The sequence below is a fragment of the Schistocerca cancellata genome, chromosome 5 (assembly GCF_023864275.1).
Source record: "Schistocerca cancellata isolate TAMUIC-IGC-003103 chromosome 5, iqSchCanc2.1, whole genome shotgun sequence".
Classification (NCBI taxonomy): domain Eukaryota; kingdom Metazoa; phylum Arthropoda; class Insecta; order Orthoptera; family Acrididae; genus Schistocerca; species Schistocerca cancellata.
Window position 1 is genome coordinate 492,087,991 of NC_064630.1, and position 25,581 is coordinate 492,113,571.

A 25,581-nucleotide genomic window follows, 5' to 3' on the forward strand; every position below is an offset into this window, starting at 1 on the left:
CCTGGTTAGTTAAAACTGAATTACATTGCATTATCGTAGTGAGAAGGTACAACTTTGCATTAATTACAGTGGTTTTCTACTGACAATAGGTTTGCTATAGTAATTAAAAGGTTTTTTGAGAGTCTTTGCAAATATTAGAAATGCCATTAAAGCAGTAGTTTTGATAATACATTATGTAATTGAAGATGTTACATATATGTCGTGTATAGGTTTGAAAGTGATAATACTGGTCCCTTTTGTTTACACATAAGCTGTGAGTACAGATGGTATATTGGCTCTTCAAGTCATTGTTAATCGCTACGGTCTAACCAAGTTTAGGAATACTAGTAAAAGTCATCTCAGCTGAACTAATTTCAGAACAGTTGACTTTTTGCTATGTACTGGACACTGTGAAAGTTGTTGGATGTGTTCAACACAGGGCAGACAACATCATATAGGCCCTACATACCCAGTTGAACTTTGACACAGTTCAACTATTGGTCAAGTAGGTCTACTGTACCCAGCCCCTAACCGTGCTATTACAACCATGTCTCGCGGGTTGTCTAGGGATTGGGCCACAGGCATTTCCTCGCAGAGGTGCCAGTTTCCTGCTAGCTATGTGCACACCACCAATAGTGGCACAGTGATTGTGGAACTATTTTACACCCATAATCACGTGTCTACACACATCTGCAGACACACCATCCATAGCAGCACTGCAAGCACAGTCACTTGATTTTGCACTTATCCGCCCACCTGCCTTTAAAGGCTGAGCCAAGGCCACAAGCAGGCCAACGGTTTTCCCAATCTGGCCAATGTCAGCCATTACCTGACCACCACTCAGACCATCACTGTCCATCTTGCCAACCCATCGGGCCCTGCCAATGATTGAGCCGTCAACCCTACTGATCCCCCAACTGCAGCCAATATCGTCACCGGCTCATCAGCTCTATGCCAGTGCACTCCATTGGCGTCATCACATCCTGGGCAGTCCTGCTGGTTGACTGCCGCCTTTTAACTGCTGTCAATGCCTTCATTACCCAGTGCAACTTCAACCTCACCGGCTCATTGATCTTGCCACATCCCAGGTCATCACAACTAATCAAACATTGTCTCCCAGCAGCTGCTGATGCCTACCAACACCAGCTCACTGGGCTACCGATGCTGTCTGTCTTGCTGTGTACAGTCACACCCCTCTTGCCACAACATCAATCACCAGGTGCCTGCCACGCACTGCCCACCATCACCGGGCACCTGCGCACCCTAGCACAGCACCATGCCAGGTACAGACCATATCCAGAAGATACAATATCATGTGTCATGTTATTGTAACTTTGTGCAGAAACTCTTGCAGATGTCACTGTGAGCCATTGTTTATTTTCCATGCTCTTGTTACTGTACAAGGACACAAAAGTCTGCGATGAGATGCTCCAGTCATGCCGCACTGCACTGGTTAACAGTGCGGCTGACAACGACAGTCCCACACATCTCACCTCACTAACTGCTGCAGCCTGCCTTGCAGAACCGTGCCTGTAATCCCACTTGCAGTTGTCTTGGGTAGAGCTGGCTCCTATCAGCTGGTGATGCTCGACATCCCGGAAGCATCATCATCGCACCAGCAGCTGCATTTGGCAGAGCTATGCTCCCACCAGCAGCCGGCCCCAGAGAGTGCCACTGTCCTCGAGGCACCTAACAGCTTGTCCACCCACAGGCAAAAATTGGTGACATGGTGGCCCAGCCTCACTGCAATCGTTGGTCGAGCTTCTGTCTCCCATCAACCACTGATGCCTGCCAATTCTACCTTGCTGTTTCATGCTGTTATAGGACACACTGCTTGTTGTTCTGGTGCTCCTTTGTGGGTTCTATGTCATCTTCAGCACTTCCACACAGAGCATTAGATTTAAAGAACCACTGTATAGGGAAATATATTGAAATATGTGGGAGAGAGATTACTACAAATAACTTGTCAGTTGTAGTGACAGCAGTTTACAGAGTTTCTGCAGGGAACATGAATGTGTTTGTGAGGCAGTTATACCCTCTTTTATCCCAAGTGTCCTCCAAGCCCAAGAATTTAATAACTGCAAATGCTTTTGATTTAAAATTTCTAAATGGGACCAGGAATGAAGCAGATTTAAAACATTTAGTTGAATCTTTTAATCTGAAGACAGAGGTAGATTTTCCAATTAAGGTTACTGATAAAAAATTCAGTTCACAATACATTTATAGATACATCAAGAGTCAACACAGTCAGTGTATATCCAATTGTTAATGACTTTCTGACCATGGTAGTCAATTGCTCACACATCAAACTAAAAACAGATTTGAGCAATCTTGTACAATAAATGACAGGACCCTTAAAAATTTCAATTACAGACTGCAAGAGACATATTGGAGACCAATTTTCAGTGACACAAATGTAAATAAAAAGTATAATAAATTTTTAAATGAATTCATGACTCTCTTTGAAGCTACTTTTCTCCAAAAAATAATTAGAAACAGTCATGTAGGCACTGACAAGAAGACATGGATCACTACAGAACTTTACTGTAGTACACTAAAGCGGGTATTGAATAAGATTATAAGTATGTGCATAAAACTTGAAATTGAGAAGTGAGAAAGCAAAATAAAAACTATTTGAAATGCAATAAAGAGGAAACTTTTTTTTTTTTTTTTTTTTTTTTTTTTTTTTTTTTTTTTTTTTTGCAGAAATCTTGAAAAACATTTTTACCAGCACCAGAGAAGGCAGGACGTAAATGGATGTGTGGACAAAGCAATGGCTCGCCTACAGAAAGCTATTAGCAACAGAATCCTATAGATATCCTTACCTCCTGTTACAGTAAATGAGACTGAAAGAGTAATAAACCCATTAAAAATGTAAAGCCTGTTAATCTGTGCAGTATTTCTACTGAAACATTATTATAAATGCATACATCCAGTTTCATGCAACATACTCAATACTTCTCTACAAGCAGAAATTGTCCCTAAAACACTAAAACTGACAGTAGTAATACCCCATTTTAAAAAAGTGATAAACCTAATTTCATGAACTATTACCCAATCTTGCTTTTCACCATCTTTTCCTAAATTCTTGAAAAACCAATACACAGACTGATCATACGTCATCTCACCTTCCACAATGTTGTTGTTGTTGTTGTGGTCTTCAGTCCAGAGACTGGTTTGATGCAGCTTTCCATGCTACTCTATCCTGTGCAAGCTTCTTCATCTCCCAGTACCTATTGCAAGCTACATCTTTCTGAATCTGTTTAGTGTATTCATCTCTTCGTCTCCCTCTCCGATTACCTTCCACAATATCCTCAACAATAATAAATTTGATTCTCATGCTCGTCTTTGTACTGTGGAGCTGTCAGCTCGTGGCTTCAGTCATACATACAGAAGTGAGAGCAGACTGTTATGCTGAATGGCTCATCCAAAAAACTTTTTTTCATCTAAATGGGACACACTGTTTTAGACCCATTACTTTTTCTTAATTTCATTAATGACATTTCTTTTTGTTCTGATAAAAAGAGTAATTTGCCCATTTCACAGATGATTACAATTATCATTGACAAATTTTCAGATAATAATCTTGAACAAACTGAATGAAGTTTTCATTTATGTTAAACTTGTTTCCTTCAAATCGTCTCTCACTCAATGCAGATAAAACCTATTGTATGAGGTTCAATACACCACAAATAAATCTTGAAGAAATTAACAAAGTTCAAAATTCAATCAAAGCAAAAAGGTGAGGATACAAAATTCCTGGGAGCTTATATAGACAGCAAATGTAATTGGTCAGCAGCAAATTTAAATAGTTGGCCCACATTCTTCAGCTTTTTAAAAGACTTATCTCAGCCATATTTGCAGTACAGGTTATTGTTTCAGAAGCTGAAGCAGATACCTTTAACCATTCCTACTTTGGCTACTTTCATTCATTAATGTTGTATGCTATTATATTCTCTGAGTAACAACCTATTCAAGAAAGTTCAATGCATTTACATCTACATCTACATACATACTCCGCAATCCACCAAACGGTGCATGGCGGAGGGTACCTTGTACCACTAGCATATTCTCTCCCTGTTCCACTCCCAAACAGAACGAGGGAAAACTGACTCCCTATATGCCTCTGTACGAGACCTAATCTCACTTATCTTATCTTTGTGGTCTTTCCACGAAATATAAGTTGGCGGCAGTAAAATTGTACTGCAGTCAGCCTCAAATGCTGGTTCTCTAAATTTGCTCAGTAGCGATTCACGAAAAGAACGCCTCCTTTCCTCCAGAGACTCTCACCTGAGTTCCTGAAGCATTTCCGTAACAATTGTGTGATGTTCAAACCTACCAGTAACAAATCTAGCAGCCCGCCTCTGAATTGCTTCTATGTCCTCCCTCAATCCGACCTGATAGGTATCCCAAATGCTCGAGCAGTACTCAAGAATAGGTCATATTAGGGTTTTATAAGTGGTCTCCTTTACAGATGAACCACATCTTCCCAAAATTCTACCAATGAACCGAAGATGGCTATCCGCCTTCCCCACAACTGCCATTACATGCTTGTCCCACTTCATATCGCTCTGCAATGTTACGCCCAAATATTTAATTGACGTGACTGTGTCAGGCACTACACTACTAATGGAGTATTCAAACATTACAGGATTCTTTTTCCCATTCATCTGCATTAATTTACATTTATCTATATTTAGAGTTAGCTGCCATTCTTTACACCAATCACAAATCCTGAGCAAGTCATCTCGTATCCTCCTACAGTCACTCCACGACGATAACTTCCCATACACCATAGCATCATCAGCAAACAGGCGCACATTGCTATCCACCCTATCCAAAAGATCATTTATGTAGATAGAAAACAACAGCCGACCTACCACACTTCCCTGTGGCACTCCAGATGATACCCTCACCTCCGATAAACACTCACCACCGAGGACAACGTACTGGGTTCTATTACTTAAGAAGTCTTCGAGCCACTCACATACTTGGGAACCAATCCCATATGCTCGTACCTTAGGAGTCTACAGTGGGGCACCGAGTCAAACGCTTTCCGGAAGTCAAGGAATATGGCAGCTGTCTGATACCCTTCATCCGTGGTTCACAAGATATCATGTGAAAAAAGGGCGAGTTGTGTTTCGCAGGAGCGATGCTTTCTAAAGCCATGCTGATGCATGGACAGCAACTTCTCTGTCTCAAGGAAATTCATTATATTTGAACTGAGAATATGTTCGAGAGTCCTGCAACAAACCGATGTTAAGGATATTGGTCTGTAATTTTGAGGATCCGTCCTTCTACCTTTCTTATATACAGGCGTCACCTGCGCTTTATTCCAGTTGCTTGGGACTTTATGTTGGGCAAGAGATTCGCGATATCCCATCAAGACCTGGCAATTTATTTATTTTCAACCCATTCATCTGCTTCACAACCCCAGGCATGTCTATCACTATGTCCTCCATATGCGAATCTGTACAAGACTCAAACGGCGGTATGTTTGTACGGTCCTCCTACGTGAAAGATATCTCAAATGCTAAATTTAAAATTTCAGCTTTTGTTTTGCTGTCTTCCATTGCCAGGCCAGACTGTTCAGTGAGTGACTGGATGGAAGCCTTCGACCCGCTTACCGATTTTACGTACGACCAGAATTTCCTTGGGTTTTCAGCAAGATCTTCTGCTAAGGTATGATGGTGGTAGTAGTTGAATGCTTCACGCATCGATCTTTTTACAGCAGCAAGAATCTCTACTAACTTTTGTCTGTCCTCATTCTCCCGATCTTTCTTGTACCACGAGTGCAACTGTCTTTGCTTCCTGAGCATTCTCCGAATTGCGCTGTTAAACCACGGTGGGTCTTTTCCATCCGTAACCCACTTTTTCGGCACATACTTGTCCAATGTGTGATTTACAATGTGTTTAAAATTTGCCCATAATTCTTCCACGTCCATCGTACCGGAAGTAAATGGAGTCGATTCATTTACTAAGTGGGATGCTAACAACTGCTTATCTGCTCTTTCTAGTAAGAATACTCTCCTAGCCTTCTTGACCGACTTTTTAACTTTCGTAACCATAGTCGTAATGACAATATCATGATCACTAATCCCTGTCTCAACACTGACACCGTCGATGAGGTCTGGTCTGTTCGTGGCTACCAAATCTAAACTATTTCCATTACGCATTGCCTGTCGATTTAGCTGCTCAAGACAGTTTTCGGATAATGTGTTCAAAAGTAATTCACACAACGGCTTGTCTGAACCACCTGTAATGAATCCATAGACATCCCAGTCTATACTAGGTAGGTTGAAGTCGCCTCAGACTAACATAGCATGATCCGGGTACTTCTGCGATACAGAGTGTAGACTCCCTTTGAATGATTCTAGAACTGTCATGGTGGAACCTGGTGGCCGGTAATAACACCCAACAATTAATTTTATTTCTCCTAGCCCTGTTAAACGTGTCCAGATAACTTCACAATCACACTGTACTTCGACCTCAGTAGACACAACATTTTTGTCAACTGCAATGAAGACAGCACCTCCTACGGTGTCTAATCTGTTTTTCCGATACACGTTCCAACCCTCACTAAATATTTCAGAACTTCCTATCTCAGGACTCAGCCAGGTCTCAAACCCGAGAATAATTTGCGTGCCACACGGTTCTTGGAGGGCAGTAAATTCAGGAACTTTATTCCGAACACTCTGAAAATTTACTGCTAATATCTTGATAGCTGAAGTGTCTTTATACTGAGAGCGTCCTGACTTCCCTGCCTGCACATTGACTGGTGAGTGTTCATCACAGAACACCTCGCACTACTGCCTAGCCTAAAAAACCCCCATGTGCATGCCACAAGTACTCTGCTACCCGAGCAGCTGCTTCCTTTGTGTAGTGCACCCCTGACCTATCTAGGAGTGTCCTACAATTCGCCACCCAATAGCGCAAGTCTAGAAATCTGCAGCCAAGACCGTCACAGAGTCGACGAAGCCTCTGGTTGAGACCCTCCACTCGGCTCCAAACCAAAGGACCCCGATCCACTCTGGGAACGAAGCTGCAAATAGAGAGCTCTGCTTGCACCCAGCGTGCGAGGGCAGTGTCTTCACCAAATCCGCCGGCCGCCTGTATGAACTGAGGATCGCCATAGAAACCAAGTGACAGGCATCATTGGTGCCAACGTGGGCAACTACTTGCAGACGACTACACCCCGTATGCTCGATAGCCGCAGGCAAGGCCGCCTCCACATCTTGGATGAGGCCCCCCAGCAGACAAACCGAGTGCACGTTGGATTTCTTTCCAGCCCTGTACGCTATTTCCCTAAGGGGCTCCATCACCCGCCTAACGTTGGAGCTCCCAATAACCAGCAAGCCTTTGCCCCCGTGTGCCTGCTCGGGCCCTGCTGAAAGAGTGGCCACATGCCCACTGACAGGATGAACGGGCGAGGCCAGCCGGCCAACCTCCACATTGGCCCTCTACCTCGAGCGGCGCGAACGCGTTGCAGTCCGCCACTCACCCTGAGGTGAGGGCGGCCCCAAGGCGCCGGGTACACTAGAAGGTGGCTCGGCGGCTGAGTCAGCGGACGCAGCATGCGACACCTGGGGTGTCTCACGCGACGCGCCAGACCCTCCGCCGTTGCTGCACCTCGAGGCATCAGCCTGAAGGCGGCTGACCGTGGCCAACAGCACAGTCAGCTGCTCGCGAACCATGGCAAGTTCCTCCTGCGCTCGCACACAGCACACACACACCCTATCCATCCTAATGCTAATATCTTACGACTCTACGAATTTATACTCTACGGCTATCAATAAGTAATATTACTCCTCTCAAATACAAGAATACGCAAGGATTTTATGTAACTAAATGTGCAAGCACACAAACACTCGAAAAGAAATTAAGAATCAAACTACAAAAGCTAAACATGCGACTTGCTACTGCACTGCTGCTGCACTGATACTTCACCAGCGGCTGCTCAAGGCTCACTCAAACAAGTCATCAGAAAAATACATCGTGTACTTCTTTCACCATTAGGATCCTTACCACCTCTTCACAGTAGATATTTTCCTTGTTGACTTTTGTCGGTACTAACTTTTCACAAAGCAAAGACAACAGCAGATATCATCGCTACAACACACAAACCAAAACCTGTCTGCACACTGAATTGAAAAGTCTTACTCTGCTTCAAAAAGGAGTTTCTTACCCCAACATTAAGCTCTTTAATGTGTTACAACTACGTATCAAATGTCTTCATAAACAATTGCTGAAATTCAAACGAATCTCAGAGAGTACCTAATGGAGAAATCTTTTTACATGCTCGGTGAACTTCTGAGAGGAAATGAATACCACCACAATCTGTACAACAGCTTCAGAACTAGTTTAAATTAATTAATTTTATTTTGTGCTCAATAATAGGCACGTGAAAATGTGGTTTTTGGTATTCATGGATTTATTTATTTATTTATTGTAATATGTAGGTTACTTTGCTTCCGTATATTACCTATCCTTCCACAGTGTTACATAATTTTCCATTACTTGGAGTCATGTTCTGTAGCTGATGTCTTGTTTAATTTGTATCTCGTATTTATTTTTGTGCCATGACCTAGTCTGGAGCATGGAACTGCCTGGTACTGATACACCAAAACGGTGTCATAAGGAACGAGGTGCTTTACACTGATGAGTGAGCATGCTAACTTGTTTTACTTTCTGGGCTAAAGTGTTGGCAAGAGAAAAACACTAGCTAGCCAGGATCGCATAAACAGTACTTGAATATCAGGTCCTATCTCTCTCAAATATGTTCATTCTCTGATATTATCCAGGTGTTTACGTGATGTCGAGCTACACTTCCAGCACCATCCTCCAACTTCTAGACGGAGACCATTTGCAGTACACAGTGGTACAGCCAATCATATACTTTGGACATAGGCCCCCCGAACGCTACAGGAACCAGCGTGAGCATATTATATGCAGACTACATGTCATCTGCCATGTCACTTACTGGGTGACTACCTCCTGAGGATGTCCACCTCCTGGGATGTGTGTTTGAGTCTAGACTGTTAGCTGCTGACTACGCTGCCACTGCACTCCATTCCTTGTGGATCACCTTGTTGCTGACCACTGCTCAGGGTGGGCCACAACCCCTATGACAAGCTGGGGGCTACGATATGAGTACAGTCCTTCTCTGTGCTGTATTCCACAGCCTGAGGTAGGCACACAGCTCGTACATAGATGCCATGTATAGGCCATGGTGTGCAGTGCCTGTCAGCTACCTCTTCCAGCTGAGATAAACAGGTGATCCTAGCTATGCACACCACTGCCAATACGGTGATGGCTCGCTGAACTTCTATGGCTCACTATGTCATCTCAGGACCAACAGCCTCCACTTCAGGAGTGACCACACCTTTGTACCTAACATGAAAAAAGTAATTTATTCAGGGATATCTTACTAGACGTCTACCACTCAATTCGTCACCACCACCACCACCACTCTCAACCCACATCCAAACAAAAGAAGCTGTGCTCCATCCTGACCTCTGTACTGCTGTTTCCCCCATCACTGTTGGAGTCGCCTCCCACTCCCAACATTACGCGAGTTATATTTGAGTTAAGCACAATTTGGCACATTTCACATCCTTCGGAATCACCCATTACCTGAACATAACTAACACAAAACAAACAAATAAATAAATATATCACTACATACCAGTCAAAGGAACAGTCAAAACATCAGATAACAAAAAGGGCAAAAAGTGGGAAAACTGGCAGGTGGTCAGGAGAGAGGGGGGAGGGGGGAGCAGAGGGAGGCAGCGGCTTGCTTGTCCCCATTTGTATTGTATGTGAGCAAGAGTATAACCAGTTCATAAGCTGCGCTAATATGATTAGGTTCACATTTATGCAGCTAACCATCCATTACTCAATGCTTGACTATACTCTGTTTGCTAATTTCCATTTCACCATTAACCTAAATTTGTGTTACAGCTTAAAAGATCAATCCAATCCTTATGGTTCAAATTAGAAATCTAATCCCAATTTTATAGCTCAAAAGAACAGTGTCATCCTTGTGCCACAAACTAACAATAAGATTCTTATGACTCAAATAAATAATGTTTATCTACCAGAATATCGTAAATCAGTTTATGTGCCCTCATGAACAGTCCCCAACCCCATGGAAAGTGTCTAACAGGGAGAAAAGTATGGATGCAAATGGAGAAAAAGGGAAAAAAGAGGGAATAAACAAGAGGGAAACAAGCAGATGTGGAAGATATCATGCTCGAAGAGGCAAGAGACTGACCAATCGACGTGATAGAGTGTTCACTAACAGAAGACATACAAAGAAAAGAGAAAACGGGGGCGCATGGCATTAGACACTGAAAAGAATTTCAAAGATTACGGAAAATGGTAGCTAAACAATTTTTATAAACATGTTTGTGTACAGCTTGTAGTCAAGTATTCCAATTTAATTATTTCAGACAGACATACAAAGAACAGAGGAAATAGGGGTGCAGAGCATTAGAGACTGAAAAGAATTTCAAAGATTACACAAAATGGAAGCTAAACAATTTTTATAAATGTGATTGTGTACAGCTAGTAGTTAAGTATCCCAATTTTAATCATTTCAGAGAAGTCTCCTAGGTAGTCAAGTGAGTAGCACAGTATGCACCTATTTGTCATATTACCTTCTCAAGTATATTATTCAACTGGAGTCTCACATAAATAGAAATTAGCCTAAATTGCAGTGATAGCACCACACCAAAGAATGACGCTACTTTTGATTCACATTACATTTATGTCAACACACCTCCTTACGCCACATTTTCCTTTTTGTAAGAAGTACAGCAGAAACTAACTTTGTGAAAGTTGGCTCTACTTGCACTTATTAACAAGCACACCAAACAATATTTAGCCATAAATTTCAACAATACATTTGATTACACAACAACAGTAAACACTTACTTAGTCACCAAAGCTCTATATGCTGTAAAGTATGGCACATATAGCCCTGCACCTTGACTAAATGACAGCCTTTCTGAGAGCGGGAAGACATAGTTTTTCTTGCACGTAACATATTCTGCATAGCCTCCATTATCTGGCAAGCATGTAAATACTCTATCCCCTTCCTGGAACAACAGTACAATCACAAAATTATAATTCATGTCTGCATAAAACACAAATAATACAGTACTTTCAACCACAAGTTAATGGCTCCAAAATTTCCAACAGCAGAAAATGAATACGAGCAACAGTAGATCTTGCTTACACACTTGTGACAGTGTTGGGGGTGTGGGCACTATTAAATTCCAGGATGGTTGTCTCACAACGGTGTGTGCACAATAATGAATTGCATACTACCAACTACCCAGTAGTTATGGAATCAGAAGAGCTCAATTAGTGATAACATTCTTTACTCAGTAAGACATTCATACAGATGTTTATGGAGGCAATTCAATGGCATATGTAACCCCAGGCAGCAGTTGCTATCTCAGCATAACATACAGCGGTGTGCTTGGCCTACGGCACTGTGAGTACACATAGTGGCAGACTGTTGCCTCAGCAAAGTAGCAGTGGCTTGTGTGTCCTTAGCTGGCTGGCCCTAGTAATCAGTCAAGTGCACAGCAAACTGGTGTGAAAGTGCCAAACCCAGGACCCCTCAGAGACATCCAGAGACCAGACATAGTCAACGGTAGGCCCCTCTTGGTGGCACTGGCTTGAGCCCCGCTACCATCAGGTTTAAAGGCAGCTTGCAGACCAGCAGCCTGCGGGTGATATGGCTGAACACAGTCAAAGCTGGTTTGCCCACACAATACCGAAGGCTGGTGTGGGGTATGTGACAGAAGCCAAAGACAAAGTACTGAGTATTTATAATTTCTCTGCCCTGCTTCACTCAAGATCGTGAACAAGGCAGTGCGGTGTTGGCCAACAGCATGAGAAAATTCAGTTCACTACTGCTGAGGACTGGGATGGTGTGCTAGCAACATTTTCAATTACAGGTGACACTTTCGTGTTGTGTAGTCTGCAACGAGGGGAGTCGCCACAACAACACATTATGTAACAAGAAGACAGACAAGAAGTAGAAACAAGTGTACATTATTACGAGGCATCATTATTGATAACATAAGCAATGATTAAATAAGCCATATACAATTTAATCATTATACTGTGACTAAGTCCCACAAGTAAGTCTATCAAGTGTTTGTGTGCCTCTCAACAATTCAACGCTTCTATTATTTAGCAAGCTGTTACCTTTACTTTTAAATTGTTTAAATATATTAACATATAAAAGTGACACCCATTCCACTCTATCATTATTAAAGACTACCCGTTAAGCCTTTTCAAATTCTCATGTGGTAACAAGTATTAAGCTTATGGTCTACACATTCATCCATCACTCCTTTTATTTTTCATGATGTAGCAATGAAAGTTCAGTGTTGTACTTGCTTAGTACAATTGTATACAATGAAGCTCTATGCAGCATTGAGTGTTTTCCATGGTTGTGATGTGATGCAGTTTCAATATTTTTTAGTGTAGGTCCCATTTGCCTGCCATACACTTAAGTACTTCTGGCACAAACATCAAAACTGAATTCTTTTATAAAAATCTGCACATACTGAAGATAAAACAATCTAATAACTAAATGTTGATGTCATTGTGGTCTTCAGTCCAAAGATTGGTTTGGTGCAGCTCTCCATGCTAGTTTGTCCTGAGCCTCTCTGTGTTAATCACTCCAACTAATGTCCATTTGGAACCTGCTTCCTACAGTCATGCCTTGGCTTCCCTACAATTTTTTCTCCTCTTACTTCCTTCCATTACCAAACTAGCTTTTCTTTGATGCCTCAGGATGTGTCCTATTAACTGATCCCACGTTTTAGTCAACTTCTGCAATAAATTTCTTTTCTTTCCAATATGATTCAGTACCTTGTTCTTCAATCCAACCACCTAATATCCAGCAGTCTTCTAAAGCACCATATTTCAAAAGCTTCTACTCTCTTCCTGTCTGAACTGTTTACCATCCACATTTCCCTTACATCCAAGGCCACACTCCACTCAAATATCTTCATCAAGTACTTCCTAACACTTAAATTTATATTTAATATTATTGATGAATGATGACTACGTGTTTAATGAGACAATTACGTCGTTGAAACAAGAAATAATGGACCTCAACCTAAAGCATGAAAGCCTACTGGCAAAGTACTATGAACTATTAGTGAAGTGTAATGATCTTGAACTGGCAGTAACCAATAAAACCACAAACAATGAACTCGTTATCCACACCCCGAACGTAAATATCAGTAACAAAAACTGGCGTTTGGCAGGTCAGCATACTACGAGAAATAGTCAAGCCATAAATCGTGCTCGGAATGCAATGCTCAGAAATCGTGTGTTGTCTAGCGCCACATGTGATCATAGCCCTGTACAATCAGCATGTAAACAAACTGCAACAGAAAACAAAGTTAATGTGAGGGTAGGCCTACATGAAATGAAATGGAACCAGAAAGTGATTTTAAAAGTGTAACTTCTGATAACCACCTGGTGCAAGATGCTAGCAAGGTCAATATACAGTCTAACGTTGCACAAGATCTTACGCAAAAATTTACCCAAAGTGAACAATCCGCCACAAAGTGTATGAGTAATCCGCCAATGAACATAATTTCTCAAGCACCAATATATGTGCAGGACAAAAACGAAAGAAATTCCAGAACATTACATAGCAAGAAAATCTCGGAAAAAATGAAAGTACTAATATTAAGTGACAGCCATGGAAGAGACTGTTCAAATGCTGCAAGACAAACTAGGGCCCTCATACCAGGTAAAAAGCATAGTAAAACCTGGCTCCCCACTAAAAGAGGTGGTAAAAAAAAGCGGAAAATTTGACAAGAAGCTTCAGTACACAACATAGACAAACCTCTCGATCAAATGTTGAAACATGTGGTAGAACCATTGGAACCAATACTCATTCTAAGTCACAAAATGATTATCATTATCCATCCTGTACCCAGGAGATATGATGTTCATAATTTAAATAGTAAAATTAATACTGCAAAACTCCCAATTTAGAAAAAACATGCACACAAAAAAAGAATTGCTGTGAACTTTGAAATAGAGAGACTAGCCAGAAACCACTTCACAACACATGGTTTACACCTAAACAAATGTGGCAAGGAGATTATCTGCAATAGACTGGCCTTCCTGACAACTATGGGGGACAATAAGAAAACAAAAGTCAGAAACAATAAACAGATGCTAATAAGCAATTGGATAAAAACAAGATGGGAAATAAAAAGAGTAATAGTGGCCGTACTGTGCAAACTACACTAGACAAATGGGTCACGAAGTCACAAAGTCGAAACACATTCCCCTGACCCCTCAAAAAGGTCAGGAACCTGAAAGGACCAATAATGTGATGGTGAACATTATCGAGACATCCCTCCAAAACGTCAATGTGATGCCTCAGCAGTGTGAAGTGCATGTGGATACTTTTCAGGCCCACCTGGGAGACGAGTCTGCTGCCCAGGTCGACCAACAGAACCAGCACTACTGCTCGGAAGTCAACATACTTGGAATACAGCACAATTTAAACTAAAGGTCAGTGACACAGTAAATATGACTTCGAGCCCCCTGAGTAAACCCCACTCAGACCTGGAAATCTATTATCACACTGTCCAATCCTTGAGCAACAAAACTGATGACTTAAGCATTTTGCTGACCAGTGAACTCAGTGATATCTCAGTAGTACACCTAGCAGAGCACTGGCTCTGCACTGATGTAGTTAAGTTAATCCCACTAGCAAACTTCAAATTGTGTGAACACTTCTCCAGATCAAATGATGGACATGGTGGGGTTGCCATCTCCATCAAACAACACACTGAATTTAGCCCCCTTCCTACCCTAAAGGAAATAGGAACAGACAAGATCTTCGAATGTGCAGCCATAAAGCTCACAGATCTAAATGTAATTGTAGCTACAATTTACCTTCCCCCCTCCAGTACTATTAATGATTTTCTGTTAGAAATGGACTTGTTTCTATCCAAAATAAGTCAGTGGAAACAGGATGTGACTATATGTGGTGACTTTAATATAGACTTTCTCACTCACAACAGAAACAGGGAGACATTGATTAACATTGCAAAAACTTATAATCTGCATGGCCTTGTGAACGAGCCCACTAGAATATCACCCACATCCAAGACAGCTCTAGATCAAATTTTTGTAAATAGAAATAAACTTAACCCAACTATAGAAGTATACAATGCAGGATTCAGTGACCACCAAGCTGTCATTCTAAAGGTTGATGTTAGTAAAGATACCTTAAACCCAGTCCCACCTAAAACTTTATGAAGGTTTTTCACCCAAGATAACTTGAACAAGCTAAATGCCCTCCTTAGTAAAGAAAAGTGGACAGAGATGTACACAGACAATGATGTCAGCATGAAATTCAACATATTTCTTGACAAAATGATCCACCACTTTGAAGACGCCTTTCCACAAAAACGAGTAAGAATAAATAATAATAATAATAATAAGAGAAACAAGAGTTGGATTACACAAGCTATAAAAATCTCTTGCAAACATAAAAGAATACTCCACATGTTATGTAAAAAAAGTAGTGACTCCCCCAACTAACAGAATACTATAAAAACTACACATATATCCTAAGAAGAGTCATAAGACAAGCAAAAAGGATGCAAAATGATGAGTACATTGACAAATCCAGCAATAAAGTAAAAGCAATGTGGAATATCATAAAAAGGGAAAGTGGGGAAATGAAAGCTTCTCACACGAACACAGAAATCAAACTCAACAATGAATCTACATCTAATCCCAAAGTTGTGGTGAACTCTTTCAACAATTTCTTTACGAGCATAGCTGAAAAATTGGTCCAAAATAATCCTAACACAAATAACCATCCAGCAAACCAAAAATATCACACATGTGCAGAGTCAATTTTCATTACCAAAGCCACTGAAAATGATGTTGCAAAAGCCCTCAGATAGTTAAAAAATTCATATTCAGCTGGAATTGATGGTATCACAGCAGCTGTAATAAAAACTTGTGAACACACAATTGCTGAACCATTAACTCACCTCTGTGACTGTTCTTTCCAGGCAGGTACTTTCCCTGAAGCTCAAACTTTCTAAAGTAATTCCTGTCTTCAAAAAAGGTTATAATAAAGATATGAATAACTACAGGCCTATCTCAATCTCATCCTGCTTTTCTAAAGTTTTTGAAAAAATAATGTACAAAAAAATGATGGACTTCATTGAAAAAAAAAAAAAAAAGATTTACCTAGTTTAGCTCAACATGGGTTCAGAAGCAACAAATCTACTGAAACTGCAGTATATGATTGCATAAATACACTATTAGAACTGTTAGATAGAAAACAACCCATAACAGGCATATTTCTGGATCTGTCAAAGGCTTTTGACACTGTTGACCACAGAATATTGCTGGAAAAAATAGAACACTATGGTATCAGAGGAATTGCAAATAATTGGATTGCTACATTCCTAACCAATCGGATGCAGAGAGTCAGCAAGAAATACACTTATAGACAAAGCAACTCAATAACCGAAATACTATCAAGTAATAAAACTGTAAAGCAAGGTGTTCCACAGGGCTCAGTATTGGGACCCCCTACTTTTCCTCCTGTATATTAATGACTTGAGCCTGAATGTTGATGCACACAAAACAATAATATTTGCCGATGACACAACTGTACTCCTCAAAGGGGAGAAAGAGGCTGTGCAAAAAGCTGTGAACTTGGCCACTGAACAACTCAGCAAGTGGGCTATAATCAACAATTAACTATCAACACCAAAAAGACAGCTTCCATGAACTTTCACACAACACAAAATGCAAATCCCTCTCAGCCATTTGTCACTGTAAATAACCAGCCAATAGATACCGACACTGTTTTCAAGTTCCTGGGTCTGTGGGTTCAAGATAACCTGAAATGGAATACACATACAGGAAAGGTAAATGCCAGAATTAGTACTGGCTGTTATGCATTGAGTGTACTGAAATCATGTGCTAGCCTGAAAACATTAACCAGCATGTACTACATTTACATACAAGCCCACCTAAAATATGGGGTGATATTCTGGGGAAATTCTCCAACTGTTCTGAGCACATTCAGAAACCAGAAGAGATCAATGAGGATTATTACAAGGAGTAAACCCAGAGACTCCTGCAAACCTATCTTCAGAAAGTTGGAAACCATACACTGCCTTGCCTATACATTCTCGAGACTCTAAATTTTTCAGAAACCATATAGTGCCAACTGACACCAGAATCGTAAAAATTAATGAAATACATGATCACAACACCAGGAAAAATGCAAATCTGCATCTTTTATGTACAAACACTCAACTGTGTAAAAAGGGAGCTTTCCACATGGGCCTCCAACTGTTCAACAATCTTCCCACTAGTATTAAGTCTATCGAAGACAACATAAAATTTAGCGAAGCCATGAAGTCATATTTGTTGTGTAACTGTTTTTACTCTGTAAATGAATACTTAGAACAGTCATCTTGCTATTTGTCTTAAATTGAAAACATTGAGCAATATAATACATTAAGATACTATAGGCCTATGTTAATATATGTTAACAATGTTAACTGACATATTCCGACATCTGCAACACACTGTGTACCATCAGATCACATGGAATAAATAAATAAACAAAACTATTATCCCTTCCTTTCATGAGAAAAATACATAAAAAGCTAAAAAGTGAAGACTTGGCTGCTGCAACTATATAAGCAAGTCAAAGAGTTTGAAAAAGGGTGCAAGTGTCATCAAAAACAATAGGTAAAACACAGAGATAACCCTTGCAGCATCTTGCACAAGAGAATCTAAAGGCCAAGAAGGTGAAGAGGAAGAAAGTAACATGCAGCTGCATGCGGTGTACCTGCCGCAGGGAGAGGCTCTTCCCCCTCCAAAACCATTCCTAATACTGAAGGTGGAAGAGTATTATAGTTTAGTGTAAAATCTGCTACCCCTCAGAAAATGCAACACTTTGGTAGTGGCTGTCTCATCATCCACAAATATCTGAGGTAGTGAGGTAGCTGAGAGCGTGCCACAAACTAGCCAGCAGGGTGCACTCAACAACAACATGCACTATCATCAGTAGACTACCACAGCCACAGTGAGAAGGATTCTCTGAACGCAGAAGGAACTTTTGGGTGTGTATTGAATGGCTGATGCGTAACCGACACAACACAATGGCATCTTTCCGAGAGGCCTGGAAAGATGAAAGCTATACCTTAGGTGACCCTTCAATCACTTTCAACTTGGTTTGGGTCGTACTAGACAGCCATTCCAATCCCAGAGCCTCAAAATAGTGAGTCGAAGATGTGGTCGTAAGTTAGTGCCCGGTATTGTGATGTCAAGTTCATCTGCTGTAGTTGCATCTTTAGTTAGACAGTCGGCGATTTCATTTCATAAAATGCCTATGTGACTCAGCATCCAGATGTAGGTCACTGTCTTTCCAGAGCTGTAGAGGTCGACCAGGTCCTGGATGTTGGTGGCCAAAATATTTTTAAACAGCACAGAGATAAGCCTTTTAAACAACTCATGGAACCACTACAGATCAGGAACTACATCATGGTCAGTGATTTGACGTGCCACAAAGCCTGAGATCTGGCAACCAACTCTACAGTGTACACGCTGCAGGCAATCAGCAGAGAGTGCTTCTCGTGTCCCTTGCATGGGCAAAAGCATAATGAACCCTGTCATTGACTTTTGATCCATCCATGTAGATGGATACTGAATTAGAATAATCGTGGAGGATCAAACAAAACAAATGTCTGAGAAGGGTAGGATCAGCACTCTTCTTGGAGCCACAAAAGATGTCCACCTGTATCACAGGACATGGGTACAGACCACGGGGGTGGGGGGCTGGGGGGGGGGGTGGGGGGGGGAGGGGGGGTCGCGCTCAAGAAGGAGTCCTAGGAACACAGACTAAAGCACGCTGTTGTAGGTCCTTCAGTAGAATATCGAGTCAGATCCCAGCTGGTCTACCCAGTTTTGGATGATAAGCAAACAGTCTGAACTGTTGGTTGTGGAACAGAGTGGAACGACACAGGTGAGAAGGCAACTGACAGACTGCGACTGCGTAATTTGTCAGATGGTTCTGCAGTATAACCCACAGTGTTGGGATACCGGCTTCCACTGGGAGTCTGTCAATAGAACTTGTGTGAAACATCCCTGTTGTCAACCACACAGCTGCATGGTGAACAAGATCCAGCAAGCTCAGTACGGACTGTGCTGCCGACCGATAGGCAACACATCCATAGTCCCAGTGGGATAAAATCAGCATTTTGTAAAATCTCAAAAGAGCTCCACAGTCCAGGCCCCAAAACGAGTTACTAAGAAAACGGGGAGCATTTAACTACTTCATCAAGCTGCCTTGAGCCGATTGACATGTGGTGCCCAAGAGTTTGTTGTCATGTAAAATACCTAAAATCTGAAAAGTTTCAACAACTTCAAGTAACTGATCACCAAGATTGCCCGAAATTGGCGCTTGGTGCTCAGTGGTGCACACTGATCCAGAGGCATAGTATATGCAAATATCATCCACATACAGTGGCGGAGACTGTGAGGCCCACTGCATTTACGATACCTCTGATGGTGATGGCGAAAAGTATTACATTAAGAACCAATCCCCGAGGCACTCCAGCTTCTTGTCTATATTGGTTGCTGAGAGTCAAACCTATCCAGACCCAAAAAAGTTGGAGAGATAGGAAATTCTGGATAAAAATGGGTAAAATGCCCTGGAAACCCAGTTCATGCTGTGTAGATATGATGTGATGTCACCAGGTAGCATCATATGCCTTCTGCACATCAAAGAACACAGCTATCAGATGTTGGCGATGCATGAAAGCATTGTCTACTGCATATTTCAGACAAACCAGATTATCTGTGGTGGACTGGAAAGCCCAAAAGCCAATGTGGAAACATTATATATACCCTTCGGCTTAGAGGTATCAACAAGATGGCAGATGACCACTTGTTTGAATAGCTTACTCAGCCTATTTGTCAGAGAGAGTGGCCAGTAATTAGTTAAAATATATGGATTTCAGGAGAAGAATAATAATCCCTTCTCCCCACTGAGAGGGAAATTCTCCTTCCTGCCAAATACTATTAAAAAGCCTGAGAATACATTTCATGCTGTTGGCATGAAGATGTCTGAGCATTTGATTGTGGATTTTGTCGGATCCACGGACTGTATTTCGATATTCTGCCAAAGCACTGCAATGCTCCCATTCACTAAAAGTGACACTATATGACAGAGAGCTGTTTGCATGGAAGGATCGTGGGTGGCACTCAATAATGTATTTACAGGTCAGGAAACGAGGATGGTAATTACTGCAAGCAGACACTTCAGCGAAGTGTGCCTCAAAATGTTTGGCAAGTACCACGGGATCAGTGCAATTAAAGCAATTGGTACAGTAGGGTTTGTAGTGTTTCAGAGGTGTTTTGCCGTAAACAGTGTTCCCTGATGTGCTATGCCTGTTTCAGAGCAAGTAATCATTACTGACAGAGTTGTAGCCATTACAGTTCCATTGAAGGAGTGTTGGAGTCAGGTCTGAGGAATAGGTGAATGGAAAATATGGGTGTGATTACTTCGTTACCAGGTTGTAGTTCACCTGATTGTGCGAGCTGTTGTCAGAGTGCATGGGCTTGACCTCTGCAGGGATGAGGAATGGAACATTCGAAACCTCAGAAAGTAGTTTATCTTTCTGCTTATCCTTCTTATTGTTGTGAGACTTCAATTTTTGTGAAGATTTCTCTATTTTACCTTCCAGGAGCGAAGAGGAAGGTACTTGTCTTCGGCCTGCAGCCTTGTCTTGAGAGAGAAAGGGGGGGGGGGGGGGGCACCTGTCCTCATCCCTGACAACACTAGAGGATGGCTAGACATCTCTGGCTGCACCAATGGTGTGAATGGGGTAAGGGAACCGACAATCCCCCCTCATCTGTAGGGCAGGCCCTGAAATACGACCAGGGCCCTGAGGTGTTTTGCGAGACCTTTTCATCGCATGAGGTATGGAGTGTGACAACAGTTGCAAAATGTGAGACCATATCAGTCAGGTGAAGCCTTTCAAACCGTTTCTTTGCATCCTGATAATACAGGCAGTCAAGCATTTTATACTCTTGAATTTTCTTCTCCCTCTTGAACACCGAGCACTGCAGTGAACGAGGACGGTGCGGTTCCAGACAGCTGACACACTGAGGGGGTTGGCCAAGGGCTGCCCCCATACAATGCACGTCCACATGCACTACAGATAGCCTCATTAGAACAGTAAGAGGACATGTGTCTGAACCTTTGGCACCTAAAACATCTCACTGAAGGAGGAACATAAGGCCTGACATCACACCTATAAACCATGACTTAACCCTCTAAGGCAAAATGTTGCCTTTGAAGTCTAGGATAAAACTCCAGTGTCCACTCTATTATCCTTGGCCCCTTTTTATATGGTGAACAAAGTGGTCTCCACAGCATTCCAGATTAGTATGCATCTCTTCATCAGTTTGTAGCATTAGATCCCCATGGCAGATAACATCTTGAATTCTATCAAGCTTGTTAATGAAGAGAAATGATTACTGGTATATCTTCTATCTTGACACAGATCTGAAGTGTCCATGATTAGTTGGCGTTCATGCGTGCAAGATCTATTTCTTACCTTCTCTATTACAGCAACCTCCCTAAACTAATCTTCAATATTTTCAACAAAAAACAGTGGCTTCATAGTAGTGAAAGATTCGCTGTCAGTTCGGGTACAAACCAAGAACTCGGCAAACTGTCCATTTTCACTTCTTACCTGGCGTTCATCTTGAAGCATTGTCAACGACAGAAATGCCACAGGATTCCAAACTTCTGCATTCCTGACTGTTGCTGAGATGGCAGTGTTGGCATGGCTACCATTAAGTTTGATCTGTTTCACTGCGGATCATCTACCCCAATTCCGAACTCCAAACAGAGGCTCTCCCCGTGGATGCCACCCTGCCAAAGCAAAGGCCACCTGGCACAGTAGCCATTGCCCAGAGTCTTGGTACCCCTAGTGGATAGGTACCTACTCCTTCGCTGACCTGGGAAGGTTACAGCTCAGGCACCAGCAGTGTGATCCCTGCACTGTAAGGGGGCTAACTCCAAGAGGGTACATGACAACCCCACCACGACAGACTGGCTACCGTGCTGGAATTTGGATGCAAAGATAGATCCACTTGATTGGTAGGTGCAAAAGATAACAGTGCACAGAAGAGAGCTAATGCACCACAGTAATGCGGGAAAGTGGTGGTCAAACCCAAAATGGGGACCAGAATTTCAAAAGCCAAAGGAAGGTGTGGGGAAAAAATCATTAACAGTACCAAGAAAAGCAAAAACCTTCATGAGTCCATAAATTAGTCAAAATACCGAGGTAAAAACATGACCAAATAAAAAGACTCCGCCTCTTACGACAGGCAAGAAATCACCGCGAATCTAATCTGGGTGCCAACACCAAGGGGAATTTAATGTTATTGTTGGCTACTGCCAGTCCGCATTTTATATGTGATCGATTTCAGCCAATGTCAAGTATTTTACTGCCTAAATTGCAAACCTCACTGACTGCTTTTAACATCTCATTTTCTAATCTAATTCCCTTGGCATCAGCTGATTTAATTTAACTGCATTCTATTACCCTTACTGATGTTCTTACAACCTCTTCTCAAGAACCTAGCCACTCCATTCAACTGCTCTTCCAAGCCATTTGCTGTCTCTTGATAGAATTGCAATGTCATCAGCAAACCTCTAAGTGTTTGTCTTTTCTCTGAAATTTAATTCCCTTTCAAAATTTCTCCTTGGTTGCCTTTATTGCTTGCTCACTGTACAAAATGATACCATTGGGGAGAGAGTACAATACTGTCTCACTCTACTCTCCAGCACGGTCTCCTTGCATGTATATGAATGTCTGGTGCATGACTGGTGTATATTCTTTCGGACATGTCCCTTACTACTTACAATTGCAGTCTGGTTCCTGTAAAGTCAACTTGGTGAAGTTACGAGAAATCAAGAAACATTATTTCGTTGATCTTAAAATGTGAAAATGATAACTAGAGAGGTTTCTTTTCCTTTGTAGAACTAATTCCAATGACATCAACTACATTAGCTATTCCATTACTCACAAATTTCATCAGAATCTGTGTGTTTGAGGTCTGATCAAAAAATTCTGGAACAATCGTAATTTTGCACCAATGGTGAGTTGGAGCAAAATGTGGTTGGCATCCCTGCACATGCTTGTGTTTAATGTGTAACTGCTGGAAATTTCACGGTTGTAAGTCTGTTAGTTATTGTTCAGTTCAGTATTGAGTAGAAAACTGTGTCTCTCAGTTTGCAAATTCTGAGATGGCAGGGTTAGAGGAACAAAGTGTCCACATTAAATTTTCCACGGAACTCAAGAAAACCTGTACAGAGACACACCAAACGATGCAAGGAGCCTACGATTACGAGTGCTTAAGCTGTACTCGGTGTTACGAATGGTTCACACACTTTAAAAATTGCCAGACGGAAGTTAAAGATGACCCTTGTTCCAAACACCCTTTGGCATCTACCAACTACACTCACGTCAGGACTGTCAACGAAATTGTGCATGCAAATCAAAGACTGACTGACTGAGAGATTGCAGAAGAATGCAATGTTTCAGTTTGATCAGGTGATGAAATCCTGACACAGCATCTTGGAATGTACAGCGCTGCCACCAAGTTCGTCCCATCGATCACGAGTCAAGACCAGAAAGACCTTCACCTTGCAATCTGTGAAAAGGTTTAGGAGTGTGCAAGTGAGAAGGAGATGCTCCTTAAGAGAATCATAACTGGTAATGAGATGTGGGTCTATGGTTATGATGTTGAGACCAAGGCTCAATCTTAACAATGGATCGGGAAAGATTCTCCAAGACCACAAAAAGCTTGTCAGTTAAGGTCAAATGTCAAAGCCTTGGTAATATTTTTCTTTGGCTTTGAAAGATTAGTTCATCATGAATTTGTGCCACAGGGACAAACTGTTAATCAATGGTACTACTGGGATGTGTTGTGAAACCTGTGAGACAATGTGAGAAGGGAACGGCCTGAAATGTTGCAAGACAATTCGTGGCTCTTGCATCATGATAACACACCCACACATTCATCTCTGTTGGTGTGCAACTATTGCACAAAAACCCAATCACTGCGCTGCCTCATCCTCCATACTCTCCAGACATGGTCCTGCAGACTTTTTTTATTTTATTTCTGAAGCTGAAAACCCCGTTAAAAAGACAAAGATTTGCAATGATAGACGAGATAAAAGAAAAACTGCAGATGACATTTAACATGATCCAGTAAGATGCTTACGAAGACTGTTTCTGGAAGCGGAAACGGTGTTGGGAGCGGTGTATTAATTGTGGAGGAGAGTATTTCGAAGGAGACCATACACAATAAGTAATAGGTAAGTGTAGAAAAATTTTATGGGCAAAGTTCCAGAATTTTTTCAACAGACCTTATACTATTATAATTTTCCCAATATCATGCAAAGAAGCAGTTGGGCCCATCATCAAGATTTCATTTTGCTTTCTTTCTGTTGTAGGACTAATACTTTGTTAAACAGTAGCAAATTTCGACTAATGCTGACAGACACACACATAATAGCAGCTGCACATCTAGGAGTTTAAAAGGAAAGACTGGAGACTAAAGAAACTATAGGTGGAATCTTGCACAGAAGGTGATCAATTAAAAGATTTACTAAATAATGCTCCCATTACCATCCAACAATAAGAAGAAATGTAGGAAAACAAATAGAAGATGGCTCTAACATACACAAGACTGAATCTCCAATTAAGGTCTACTGCTTGATAGACGAAGAAGAAGAAGAAGAAGAACTGGAATTAATGGAAATAGTTTCCCCATCTAATAACTTTAAACAACCTAAAAACCACAAAGGTTTATAATTCCTGTATAAAATTAAACTCAAAATAAAAGGCACACATGCAATTTAGCACACCTCTTTACAAATTGCTGAGAGGCGAACAGGCTATCGCAATTCTGTTAACAAATAGATAAAATAAGAGACTGTATCTCATCCTTTCACTACTTTGAAAAACACCCTTAGAAAGGAGGAAAGATTGTTATAGGTCCTATTTCACTTTCCTACCCAGGGCTGAAAAGTTTTTCAAGTCCTGAATAAGTAAGTTATTAATATCTGTTTGCTTCAACGTCTGTCAGCCCTACTCCATTTCCTCCTGCTTAAGCAATTGGTGAGCCTCCATCTTGCCTAAACAAACGTCTGTCTATCAAACCTATTCACCTGCTGTCTTTCAAAAACTTCAGAGTAACAAGAAACACAAGTAGAGCACTCTACACTTGTATCAATCCATCTGCACAGCAACCAATAGTTCCTTATCTACATTTTTAACACCAATGCCCATATTGAGTGATACAGATAGATAGATAAATTGCAGAATCTGATATGGCTGGGCACAATTCTCCGTGTTCTTCAAATGTAGATCCTTTCAGTTCACATGATTGACCCAGCGCCAGATTAAGTGAGATTAAGCCAGTTTAAGATATAAAACAAAACATCACTTCACAAAAAACACTTCTCTTGATTAATTT

At 41.4% G+C, this 25,581-nt stretch overlaps 1 protein-coding gene across 2 annotated transcripts in view; it reads right to left on the reverse strand.

The window, feature by feature from the left end:
* LOC126187765 (zeta-crystallin-like) overlaps positions 1–25,581 on the reverse strand; it is a 164,448-nt gene that overhangs the window by 70,846 nt on the left and 68,021 nt on the right. For both annotated transcript variants that reach the window (XM_049929030.1, XM_049929031.1), the window contains exon 3: positions 10,915–11,078. In XM_049929030.1, the coding sequence (XP_049784987.1) occupies positions 10,915–11,078 (164 nt within the window). The remainder of the gene's footprint in view (positions 1–10,914; positions 11,079–25,581) is intronic.